The sequence below is a fragment of the Centrocercus urophasianus genome, unplaced genomic scaffold, assembly GCF_019232065.1.
Source record: "Centrocercus urophasianus isolate 14NV4802_14NV808 unplaced genomic scaffold, USGS_Curo_1.0 seq_20, whole genome shotgun sequence".
In the NCBI taxonomy this organism is placed as follows: domain Eukaryota; kingdom Metazoa; phylum Chordata; class Aves; order Galliformes; family Phasianidae; genus Centrocercus; species Centrocercus urophasianus.
Window position 1 is genome coordinate 9,412,622 of NW_024884756.1, and position 13,586 is coordinate 9,426,207.

General features: G+C 37.8%; 1 protein-coding gene across 3 annotated transcripts in view; it reads right to left on the minus strand.

Annotated features, from left to right (window-relative positions):
* The window catches only part of HECW2 (HECT, C2 and WW domain containing E3 ubiquitin protein ligase 2), a 111,782-nt gene that overhangs the window by 23,835 nt on the left and 74,361 nt on the right, over nt 1-13,586 (minus strand). For all 3 annotated transcript variants that reach the window (XR_006169435.1, XM_042822155.1, XM_042822156.1), the window contains exons 16-20: nt 11,722-11,818; nt 9,173-9,256; nt 8,217-8,326; nt 4,304-4,424; nt 2,023-2,136 (exon numbers count right to left, since the gene is read on the minus strand). Coding sequence is in view for 2 of the 3 variants with exons in the window: in XM_042822155.1 (XP_042678089.1) it covers nt 2,023-2,136; nt 4,304-4,424; nt 8,217-8,326; nt 9,173-9,256; nt 11,722-11,818 (526 nt within the window). In the remaining variant the exon portion in view is untranslated. The remainder of the gene's footprint in view (nt 1-2,022; nt 2,137-4,303; nt 4,425-8,216; nt 8,327-9,172; nt 9,257-11,721; nt 11,819-13,586) is intronic.

The window sequence follows — 13,586 nt, forward strand, 5'->3', positions numbered from 1 at the left end:
AACTGTAGGGTATTTGGGTATTCAGGAGCAGAGAAATATGTTGTTGGCAACGTGACTCATGTCTCCTGGGAAGCGCCATTAATATTTCAGATTTATCACTATAAACACAAACCAGCTTCTGTTAATAGTTCACAGAACTTAGGAAAAATAACTTTAAGAAATCACATTCTTTGCATTAAAATTTTCTGCACTTTCCCCAAATAAAGTATGAATACAAAAAACATTAAACTGGCATCGCAGTTACATGACTGTAGAAACTGAAGGTTCAAGGAAAATACTCAACATTATGAGATTTACAAAAAATTGTATGAATGGCAATTAACTGTGCCTGTGATACTCACTAACATATACATCAACAAAAGTTTCTCAGATTGTTTTAATCTGAGAATTGTATTTCCCATTGCTTTTAGTCTTACACCTCTCTACCAAGAGGAGAAGCAACGCAACAGCAAACTTCCAATGAATTTTCTTCAAAAAAAGGAGAAACAAATAGGAAAAGATCCACCTCCAGTATTTTTCCTCCTCTCCTCCACCCTGACCTGTCTTTCTACACCTAGCCAAATGAAAGGTTCAATGTGATACATATCCTTGCACCATCTCTGATGAAACAGTACTGTTTGCACATATCCTTTCTTCATTCACAACACAGATTTGTAAACAGAGAATTGACCTCATTTTAATTTACTCCATTAACTCATTCTTTTCCATTAAGAACAGAGTCTTGTTTACAGCTAGATATAGTGGAAACAGTGTCACCTCCACTTCTAGGTCACTCTTCAACTCGCTGTACTAAGTGATGCAATGCAAAAGCCTGATGTCTGATGAAGGGAGACAGACAGTCTATCTGGATCAATCTCTATCTCATGTATGAGTTTCAAATTTTCCCTTTCATTTTTAAATCTGAGTTGAGGCTGCAGCTGCAAAAGTGAAGGCCAGTAGGGCTTTGTAAGACAGACCTCGTTGCTGCATCCCCACCCTGCTCTGTCAATACACTGTAATCTCATCCTGCATCAGCCTCGTCATTCCAGTTCTGAGTTTTTCCTCAGACAGCACAGTGATATTATTTATATGAACAAGTCCACACTTGGCTCTCAGCTGTCAACATTTTAAGACTTCACCAGGTCTTTATTAGCAGTAAGTAGCTCAGAGTAAACTTTAAACAGTTTTCAAAGTAATCTAATCTTGTATGAGATGTCTCTATAACAACTTATCTATTTTAAAAATAGACATGCACATTGCATGGCAATCATGCATACTACAGCAGTCCAAGAGATGTGTGCTGCAGTTTCCTACATATCAGAGAACAAAATTTTCAATTTCTTCAGAAAAACACTCATGTAATTACTACGTTGTTCCACTTACACTTGCAAAGAAAACCTGACCACATCTTGCCCAGTAATGTGCACCTCACAATCTATAAGACATCAGATTTTCATCAGACATAGACTGAGCATTCTCTGAAGTGACTTTGTAATGTGAGGAAAATCTGTGTTGATTTGACAACTGGTAACAGCCTAATTGCTTTGATTTGTGAAGCAGGCCCTGGCCTAGAGAGACTGTGAGAGCCTCCTGCAGCACTGAGAGCTTTTAGATGCCTCTGCCTTAGAAAGCAATTAGGGATTAAGCATCTAGCCTGTTCTGGAAGCATTCCCTCTCCAGCAAATGGCAGCTGTCTTTTAACAGGCACTAGAGATACAATAACAGCACTGACAGAAAAGAAATACGAATAACAGAAAAAAGCAGTTTGTTTTTCTCTTTGCTTTCCCGGCAACACTCTACAACACACACTAACTATTGTGAAAATTCACATAAACACATGTATTACTTCTGCAAAGACAGGATGCATTACATTTCACAAAGCCTAAAACAGTCATCCTGAACAGCTGTATGTTCTAGGCTTGTAAATGTGGCATTTCCTGACCACAGTCCTTCCTCTTTTCACTCTAGACCACAAAAACTTCAGCGAAACAGCACAGCTGCAAGACAGTTTTGAGATTACATTTACTTCCCTGTTCTACTTACCCTTCTTCCCCAACAAATGTGACATAGAGTTTATTTCTCTGCAAGTCTTTTCTTGAGTAACCCATAATCTGGTTGAAGGCATCTTCAAGCAAGTGATCTCTCCTGATTATTAATCTGAAAAGCAAAACAATATTGAAACAGTAATTCATGAATATGAACTATATTTGAAAATATCTACTTACACTACAAGGTACAGGATGACTACAACCCTGACACCCATTTTGCTGGAGAATTTGATCCACACCAGGCAGCTTCTGTCTGTTAGAACCTGGAAGCATCTACTGAACATTTCAGTAATATGTCTTGTACAAATAAAGTGTTGTTTTGATTTTTCCACCCTATTTTTTTCTTACATTAAGAACAAAGTGGGAAAATCCTGAAATGAGCATTTTCAGTATGTCTAAAATTCTTCTGCAAGGCTAGGCCTCTAAATTAGTCTTACTGTCAGCAAGAATCTAACTCTTTATGTAGAAATCAGCCTTATCAAGGCAAAAGATAAAGCTTCGTGAAAGTCACCAAATGATAACTTCAGAATTGAACACCTCTACATTATCCCCAGTGTAGGTGTGATGTGACGACAAGACTAGAAGGAACAGTAATTGAGACATCCAATATAAAATAAAATAAAATATAAAAGAAACAAATTGAGACATCACATATAAAAACACTGTATCTTTTAATAGAAAAATTGTGAAATCAAGGAGACATCAGAAAGATCTGAAATACGAGGTGAAAGAATCCTACTTGCTTAAACATTTCATCCTTTGCCAAAGAACTGTGTTTAATTAGTTTCCTGAAACTTGGCTTGTCTTACATTCAAATACTGTCTTATGCATGTGTTTGATCAGTCAGTCAGACCCAAGCTTGGATACGTGCCCCACACAGAGGCAACCTGCCCCTCCACATGCCATCTTGCAAAGCCCTTGCTGGTCTTACTGCTCATGCAACAATCAGTGGTTGCAGTGTGCTAGCCTGCAGAGGAGGAAGCCAGGAAACAGCAAGTGCAACAAGAAAACCCAGGCAGTAGGAAAACTGCTGGAGCTGTAGTTTGAAAGAAAAAGAGCACGTCAGCATGTGCTTGGGAACCCAGGGAAAACTGTTCAAAGCCAAGCTGCTTTCCTGTTTTAAAAAAACTCAGTGTGATGGCAAACGAGTCAGGAAAAAAAAAAAAGTGCAAGAAATGTAATAGATCTCACAGGTAGCAAACACCATTCTCTTATACCAACTATTTGCCTACATATTTATAACAAAATCTTCATTGATTAATCTTTAAGCATTTACGACTTAATTACGTCATAGGAAAACTATGTTTGACATCAGCTTTTTAGGACTGTCTAAACACCACCACTTAAACCCCATTTTAATTGTGGAATTTTTTTAACACGAAGTCTGAGCTCTGCATAAATTCCTGCAAAATGTAAGAAATGACTGGGGAAAATGCACTCCTAACTCTAACAGAACAAAGGATTTTTAGAAGTTCAAGCTTCTCGTAGTAGAGGGAGACAATTAGAACTTGTTTGGGAGGAAGTGCACTTTCTCATTACAGTTGATTTTGATTTGCCTAAACTATGTGAGTTTTTTACCTGGAACAAGACTTGATGATTTACAAAATTATGAAAGTGTCTCTTTTGATGATGATCCTTAATGTGTCAGTATGGCATCACATGATTACCAAATAAACAAAAGAGGAAAGATTTCATCTAAGCACTCCAACATTCAGAGTACTGAACTTAAAAATATCAGCAGTTTTCTAAGGTGATCCTTGGAAATGAATAATAATTTACCAGTCTTCTTTAAAGAGTCTTTAAAGACTTGTAAAGGACTCAGAAGAGAACACCTTCTTACCAAAGAGGACCATGTGAACAATAGTGGCAACTATGTACAAAAGATAAGCACACCTGATTTTTCCAACAGAAAAAAAAAACAGAAGAAAACATAATTATTTATATCACAGCAACTGCTATGATGGAAGAGTTCAGAAGCCTCCTCTTCTGCATGTCTTTTTCCAAAGCACTTTTTGTCACTGCATTAATAATATTGTTCATGTAAAGCTGGAGTTGGAATTGATACAGCAAAGAAGTGCCCAGAATTTGCTGTATCCTCTGCTATGAATCACATGCTGTCATTAAATCACTTATGACAGGCTTTATATTTCCAGAAGTGCAAGGGTAACCATAATGTCTGCATTCATTGTAATAGGAGGACACTTGCAGACGTGCAAGGATAGGCAAGGCAAGCTTCCTGAGCTACAAAAACAGTTTCATGAGATTCTTTAACATACTTCAATTTCCCTGGGCCTTGTCCGTATCCTTTAGTCTCCAACTTTCTGTAGAAGTTTCTCAGCTTGGCTTCAAAATCTCTTTTGTAAGGAGCTGGAGCTCGGGCATTGGCACGCTGAGTACCTGCAGGAAGCAATAAGCAAAGAATGAGCTGTAGTGGCATGAACTGATTAATGTCCTATTATCTACTGAAAAGACTCCTGAACAGCAAAAGGCATGTGTTTGGTTTAGTCACCCTTAGAAATGAGTAAAAGCTGTGTATCTTCAAATCTGCTCTGACTTTCTGATTGCTCATTTCCAATAATATCCTTCTAAAGCACATCTTGAAGAGCAAATCCAGGTGAATGCTGATTTAAAAAAATAGCATGATCAGCTGGAAAGGATTTTGTTTGTCAAAGACACTCAATGCCTCAGCCTCAAAACAGCTCACGCACACGAGATACATGTTGTGCTCTGTTCTGTTTTTATTATTCTCAGCAAAGCTAAGACCCCTGAAATGAAGTATAAAAATTATCACCCACTGTGCTGCTGTTGAATATACCAAGCCAAAGAACTTACGGAAATTCCCTAGTGGAAGTTTTCCCTTGGGAAAGTACAAGGGAGAATGGAAACAGTACTGATTTTAAGTTCATGGAGCATTTTATTTGTAACTGTAGAATCATACGCGATGCTCATCCAAGTGAGTTTACTTTTGAGAACTCATTTTTGAGGGAGAGAGCTGTTTGCCAAAAATATTGCATACCTCCTGCATTTATAAGTCCAGTATACACAAATCAACTGTTCTGCTTGATCTATTCTGAATATTACAACCTTTAGAACTTCCACTGCTCTCTGGATAAATTACTTCAATTGATTTAATTGCAAGAAAGTGTGCCAAAGAGGCACTTAGTTAACCCTACTCCTGCTGCTTTCATCTTCTAAACTCTACTTTTTATTACATTAATTACTTCCCTGTGTGGGTGTGCAGACATTCCCCCCAAGAACCCTAGAGCGTGTTAAAAAAATTTCTCCTACCTTACAGTATATACAGGTTGCTTACTGCTTATATACATTGGAGATAACTAACAGGTCCACAAGACACAAGAAATACAGAGAAAGAGCTTAGAAGAGAGTGCTTTAAATGATATCAGTTCACACATGAGTCTTCTTTTGGCATTCTATAATGAAACTAAGCAAATACAAAAACGCGATGAGTAAAAACATGATAACGTAACATTTGCGGTTATAAGACAGAGAGAATATGCATCCTTTCAGCCTTTGCTTGCAGAGCCACAGCATATATGGGTCTGAGATGAAAAACAAGCAGAATATCCTGCGGAAGTGGCTGCTGGAGGAAGCCACACAGTCAGTCTCACTGCAGAGACCAGACAGCGCAGGCAAGATCTGTATTAACAGTGCCATTCACTGGTGTTCAAAAGACCTGCCTGACCAGAAAGACACTTGCCACTTGTCCTAGGCTCAGAGTAACACATGGGAGGCATGGCAAGTGTCAGAGAATCTTCAGAGCACCAATGGCAATATGAAGGATTCCTCTGGAAAAGCAAAACGTGGTCACTGATTAAACTATAGAGGTTATCCTACGTTAATGAGAGTGCAAAGGGTTTTTAACCATATACTCTCTCAGCTAACTATCTGGAATACTTACAGAAATTTGAAACTATGAACAGCCTTTTAATTATTGGCTTTTTTTCCCTAATTTGTTTATTCCACTTTGGGTCAAAGTAGGCACAAAAATGTAGTCACCAAAAAATAACAAAAGCTTACTTCAGACTTAACCCCTGAAGGAAATTATTGCTAAGAGATACCAAAGAACATAAATTTGGTAATGCATTACTTCATGGCTCAGAAATCAGCAGCACATTATTCTGACAGCAATGACAAGTTCTCATTACAGATTACATGCATATGCCAAGAAATTCCTGGGCAATTATAGTGATTACTTCCGCCTTGAGAACAAAAGATGTTAGTGGAAGAGCTAAAAAATGCAAGTGATGTGATAATCACATTTGATTTTCAAAGTGTTTATATTCTAAAACAGATATAAAGAGCAGCTTCATGATTATTCATCTTCCCCAAAAGAGAAAGAACAACTGATAGCGACTGATCTAAACAACGGCTCCTTAATATGCAACCCCTTGCAGTACAGCACAACCAGTTTAGCTGATGAGAAAACAGAGCCTCCATAGAAATCAGGGGTCATTTATAATTCCTGATCAAAAAAAGATATAGGACTTCATTTGTACACCAAGACAAACATGCATTCTTGCAGACAAACAGGGAGATTCAATGGTCACTGTATCTTTCTCTATGCAACAGAACAGAGATTACAATTTTAAGGAGGATGAGACTAAAGCCATCACTGTTCATCCTTTTACTGTGTGCTACTTCTTAGACAAACAGAGGAGAATATCACACGTTAAAGATTAAACACACTTCGTTGGACTGAAACCTGGCACAGCATGCTTTGGTGCATGTACTAATAACAAAGAAATTATAACTCTGAAAACAAAAAGTGTTTTTACTCCTTAAGAGAATGCTAGGTTTGCAGTTGAAAGTAAGATGCAACATGCTTATTTTCAATCTTACTTTCTTTGCAAAGGAGGGAAACAGCTCTAGCTAAGTCATCTATGCATCCAAAACATCAAATGTACATGTTATATCATAAGATCATAAGATAGTTTCTCTGAATTGGTCTTTGCCTATGAGGTCCCATGCCCAGTAGGACAAGCTACCACTCAGGACATTTTTATGTCCTTTTAGTCTGGCTGCCTGAAAAAGTATAGCTTTTTCTCCTAATGACTGTGGACAGGGAAATGCCCATAAAAACCACAACACCTTCGGTGGTGAAATATTCTTATTGTCTGGAAGTACCCAGGATTGGTTGCATCCCAAATGTTTTCTATATTTTTGTTCTCTAATTTTTAGAAGCCACATCTGATAAACTGTAGTGATTTTATTCAATTTACCTACTATTATATTCTTGAGAAGTCATACTGACATCTGTGAATTTCACATTACTATACTTGGTCTTCAGAGGTGAAATGGAATTTGAAATAGTTTAGTTTTTATTAGCAACATAATTAGCTAATATGTGAAACATCAATTTCATTCCATTCTGATGTGTGCATTTCCAGACAGCTGCAAGACGCTCTCTTTTGACCTCATGTTAAGAGACAACAATCTGCCTTTACATGTTATTATTTACTATCCAACAAACAGTGGAATTTCAGTGTATACTTACTAGATCTCATGTTTTTATTCTTCTAGGCATTGGGATCTTGGCATTAGCAGTGATTTAGTTGTTTAACATCAAGTGTTAAAGTGAAGAACAAGTTTACATGTTTTTACAAGTCAGAACAATAATCACAAACTCTGAAGCTGGAATATAACTATCTTTTTTTACTGGCAGAACACCTTGTGAGCCCAAGGCAAAGGTTCATGTTTGATGGTTAAATTCAATCACACTGGCTAGTTTTGTTCAAAAATAAGACTATACCTTTGTTGTTGCTGGAGCTACAGAACTTGGATTTTCAGAAAGGTGGGAAGTCATTACATGCAGCATAACATAAACTTAATTGTGGGACTGGCTCTATGGCAATATCTTACAAATATCATCATAAAAATACTGCTGTGGACAATGACAGCAATTACAAGTTCACTGCTTCTGCTCATCTAAGTAAAAGCTGGGAACTGCAAAGGGAAACCTGTTTGGATATAATTTCCAAATGCTCCATTTTAGGCTGCTATGAAATTGAATTTGGAAAGCAAACTAAAAATTACAGTCAAACAATTTGTCTCTGTTCTTTGACTTCTGGGAAGGCAGCAGGAGTGTGAAACTCACTTTACTGATCTAGAGCTGATCTTTACTTAGTATGAGAAATGGTTTCTTACAGACTCTGTGCCTGAGAAACTTACCTGGAGAGTTCTGGGGTGAGGACACTGGTGAACCTCTTGGGGACTGGCAATAACTGGGATGAAGTAAGGCATGTGGCGGCACATATGACATTATCTCCTCTTCAAACAAGCTTGTAAATAGAAGCACATTTTAAAAAGCAACATGTTTATTTGCATGAATAAAAGATATCTTTCTAAAAATAAGCATCTATTTAATCTGTTTTCTTTGTTAGTGACTTGCCTATTTCCACTATGCATACTTAAGGATTGTAGAGTCATAGAATATTACTGCCATTCCCACTGAAACTTAGTGGAAAGCAATAATTACTGCTAAATACTGTGAAATATCAGATGATATGAAATACAAAGTTTGTTTTCAATACTAAAATACATTTGCTCCATTTGTGTTCCCTCTTTTTTTTTTTCTTTTTTCTTTTTCCATTTGTACTGTTATTAGAAAAGGGTCAGAAACCTTAGTCATGACTTCCTAGAAAAAAAATCTATAATACTGCACAAAGACCAGGAACATAAACTTGCAATTACCCAGTCCAGTTCCGAGGTTTAACATGCAGCATTTTAGGGAACTAATGGATGCACAATTAAAATTTTGTCATTAATACATCCTTGAGGCAATGGCATTATTAAAATGGGAAGAAGATCAAAGCACAACTTTTCACTTAGGTATTTTTAGAAAAACAAAACCAGAACAAAACAAAAACCCGGAGAAGAGAAATAAAATACAAAGAATATGAAGTTTTCGTGGGATTGCACTAACTCTTTGACTTTTCTCTTAAAGATTAATTATACTGATGATTGATTTCCATAACACAAATAATTGATTTCCTACAAAGGAAAGTTTGAAATGAAAATCCTGTATTTTCTTTATTTCACTAAATGGGTCCACACTACTGTCCAGAAGGCTCTTCAGCAGCTGCCACAGCATATTCCATACATGCACAGAAAGCAGCAGCACCTACCTGAGTAACATGACAAGGTCTGCATCACTGGATAAACGCACCAAGCCAGGCGTTCCCTCTGTCCGGATGAACTGGATCTTCTCCCTGTGTAAGCCAAAAAGAGTTACAAAATATCTGATGTACACCCCAGTAAAAAAGAGAAGTACAGGGTATATCATAAAAACCTCTAGGCTATGCTTCTGCACTTCAGAAACCATTTTTTCCCATGCCACAGCATATGCATGCGAGTAGTAAAATATTACAACTAAAAAACTCATTTGTTCTGAAGAGTCATTCTTGTTTCCCTCACTGATTCAAGGCTTGAGGTACTGCAGACATGCAACCAAAAAAAACTAGCAGTGGCCCTGAATTCAAAGCAGTAGGCCAAGCCCTGTGAGAGGATATTACTATTCAGAAAGTGAACTGTTTGAAGCAGTGTACAAATATACAAATGTAAGCCATATGTTACAATGCTTTTATGATTTCCAAAGTGGGATTTTCAAAAGACGTTGCATTTAGCACATCATTCAAAAAACCCCTGCACGGTTTCTCCGTCTCTACTTCACCAAAGCACTCGACTCTCCTCCCAGACCCAATCTGGACACTACTGTGGAATCTGTGCATCCTAAACTCTGTGCATAACACACTCTGGATTGTTGCAATCTCACTATGGATTTTTAGTATCTATATTGAATATAATGATTTGGATTATATTATATTATTATATTATTAATTTATTATTCTCTCCACAGCCTGTAGAGTTTTTTCCTGTATTCTAAAATGAGAGGACATCCTATTCGTTTCCTATCAGTAAAAGACAGAACTTCTCTCTGGGTTCCGTCAGAAGAGGGTTGGCCAGTAGGGACAGGGAGGTGATTGTTCCCCTCCACTCTGCTCTTGTGAGGCCCCATCTGGAGTACTATGTCCAGATCTGGAGCCCCCAGTACAAGAAAGACAGAGAGCTGTTGGAGAGGGTCCAAAGGAGAGCCACGAAGATGATCAGGAGACTGGAGCACCTCCCCTACAAAGACAGGCTGAGGGAGCTAGGCTTGTTCAGCCTGGAGAAGAGTAGGCTGCAGGGTAATCTAATTGCAGCCTTTCAGTACCTAAAGGGAGCCTACAAACAGGAGGAGAATCAACTCTTTGAAAGGGTAGATAACTGCAGGACAAGGGAAAATAGTTTTAAGTTGAGGGAGGGGAGATTTAGGTTGGATATCTGGGGAAAGTTCTTTACAGAGAGAGTGGTGAGGTGCTGGAACAGGCTGCTCAGAGAGGTTGTAGATGCCCCATCCCTAGAAGTGTTCAAGGCTAGAGCGGATGGCGCCCTGGTCAGCTCGGTCTGGTATTAAACGGGGAGGTTGGTGGCCCTGCATGTGGCAGGGGGGTTGGACATTCATGATCACTGAAGTCCCTTCCAACCCTGGTCATTCTGTGATTCTGTGATCAAACAATTTGGACTCACTGTTAACAAGGAAAAGAAAAACAAATGCAAATGCACATAATAAAAATTCTGAAGGAGAAAACCAAACAAACAGAAAAAAGCTCTATATAAGAACAGTGATACTGGCTCAGCTCAGAGGTCCATCTACCTCACTGAAAGTGACAAGGACAAAAGACTAAAGACAAGAGTGCTGGCAGCAGCATGCAGTTTAAACTATAATATGCGTTTCTAGAGTACATAATTTCATGCACAAGTTTCATCCAAATTTCTTGCCATCTGTCTCTAAAAACAGTTTGACAGAAGACATTCTTAAACAATTAACCTAACATAAATTTCCTGACAACTTCCACTACATATGCAGCATATTCGAGGGTCAAAAGGGGCACATCCAAGCTGTACATGCTTGCAGTGGTGGCTATAGTAATTCAGTGTTTCCCTGTGAAGCCGGGCAGTGAAGGTCAAGCAACCACTTCATCAAACTTGTGGTCTCAATCCATCAAGAACCATGATCAGTATGTTAACCCCACAGTTCCACCAGCACAGTGCTGAGCCAAAGCTAAAACACACTGCTCGTCTGTGAGCATGGCCCCATCATGCACAGGGCAGGGATGTCTGGACAGTTCTAGAGCCTACTCCAATTTACATCGATGCCCAAATAGAAAAGTTTGAAGAAACGAATGGTAGATTTCAAAAGACTTGTTAGTATTCAGTTAGTAACACCAGAAATCAGAAAAACATTTTCTGGGTTAATGTTTGCAGCACTCCAAATAAATGCAATCAATAACTTCTCAGGAGTTACCACTGAGAATTGTGATCTGAATGACAGTTTTTAAGTATATGCCTTTTATCCCCTGTTAGGATATAAATCATATGATTGGTACCTTTGCCTGAAGCCTTTTATTTAATTTTCCCTTCATTTTCTAATAGTATATTTTTTCACTTTCCCTAAAAGTTATTTCACTGAGTTAAACAGAAATACGAAAAAGAAGTATTAGCTGCAGCTTTATGGATATGTTGTCTACAAATTCTACAATTTGTTATGTGCCACTGCCAACTTTAATGACAGAAACTAATTCAGATTAGCATTTTGTATTAGACTGGGAATAGCAGACTGCCCAAATTTTAATACCTGAGTGAATGATTCCTGGTAAGATCTGGTTGACGCTCTTGTAGAATTTCAAAGATGTTGGGCTGCCGCAGAAATGCAACAATCTTGTCATTGTAAGCTGAAAATACCAACAAAAACATTGTACTGAAACAACGATATACTAAAAGACAGGATGACATTCCTTCTTAGTTTTGAGCAATGACCACAAATTTCACTTTCACAGTCATTAGTTTAGCAGTACTGCATTCATTTATATTTATTTGTGTAAGGCTACTTGTAGCGCTATCACAGGGAACACATCTGATTATGAATGAGATCTGATTATGACAAATCCTTTCCACTGTTAATTAACAGTGCTAACTTTTTTTAGCAATTTCTATTACCTTTTATCAATCACACTCCTAGCTGAAATCAAACTAGAGTATTCATTGCTAGAATTAAATCAAGGTTCTTAAGTTTCCACTGCACTGAACCACTCTCACTTATAAAAAGGAAATGTGAAGGGTCACAAAGCATGAGACATTGCTTAGTTTGCTATTATAAATTAAAACATGAGTCAGGGCAATGGAGAATCCAATATCTTATTTTATAACAGTGTGTTTAACAGCCATGTAGACAAGGTTCTTTCTTCAGCTACCTTCAGCATTCCCTTCCAATCCATTTGGTGTCACTGTAATCTCTACAGGCCCTTGGAAATATGTGACTGGTATAAGAGTGATGAACTGCCCTCTGGAGATGCCGGATTGCACTAATAGACCAGATTGAGAACTTAATTTATAGACGTAAATATAATGTCATTCATCTCATCACTTGTACGACACCTGAGACCTACGGAGCTAGGCAAGAAAACAAGATGACCATAACCACAGACATTATAAAGCTCTTACAGGCTGGATGTAAGGTAACTAAGAGAATATTTTAAAACTCTTCCTCTGAGAAGTAATAGCCTTTTGTTGTTATTCATACCAAGATTCTGCCTAAGTATCAAAAATGCAGTGCATCCTAACAGATGGCTGTATATCCAGGCTTCTTCTCAAACCTTAATTCATCCAGGTTTGTGTGCTTACAGTAACGTTATCTGCTAGTGGCTTTTCAAGACTTGGACTAGACATATATTCATCAATTCCAATTACTTAAAGATTAACGTTACTCCTTTTCTTCTTTATAACTTAGCAAAAGCACAGAAATAAAAGGTTAGAGATTAAAAGATCAAAGAACTTACAGCTCAGTGATCCATGCATTCTTGACATTATTCTTAGAATTGTAAGACCAGGTAAAAATAAAATATTAAACTCTCTTCCATTTTCAACATGTAACAAACACTACCCAAAGCTAAACATACTTCTGATGGTATAAGCATTTCCACAGTTGACTTACAGTCAACTCCTATTTGGCTACATTTCTTAACTATCAACAGACTGAAGTAGGTTACAGCCATTCAGGAACCTTCCAAGAATAGCTGACTAAAGCTAGTCAGAATTAGAGAAAAACAATTCATATATAATGAAAGGAGTGCTTTTTATTTTTGTGAACTTTTAAAATGTATTCTCTTAGCTATGTATTCATTTTTCTAAAGAGATTCTAGGACACATTCCATGTTGGTGGTGTTCAATCCATTCTCAAACATTAAACAAACAATGGGAACACCCATATTCTAATCCCAGCTGAGGCACCTGGGATTACTTAGTCTGAGAAGAGAAGGAGACTCGGGAGAAACTTTATAGCTCTCTACAACTACCTGGAGGAGATTGTGGTGAGGGGTGGAGGGGGCTGCCTCTTCTCCTGCATATCTAGCAATAGGACTAGAGGGAATGCATTCAAACTGCATCAGGGCAGGTTCAGATTGCATATTACAAAAAATTTCTTCTCTCACAGAGCAGTCAGGT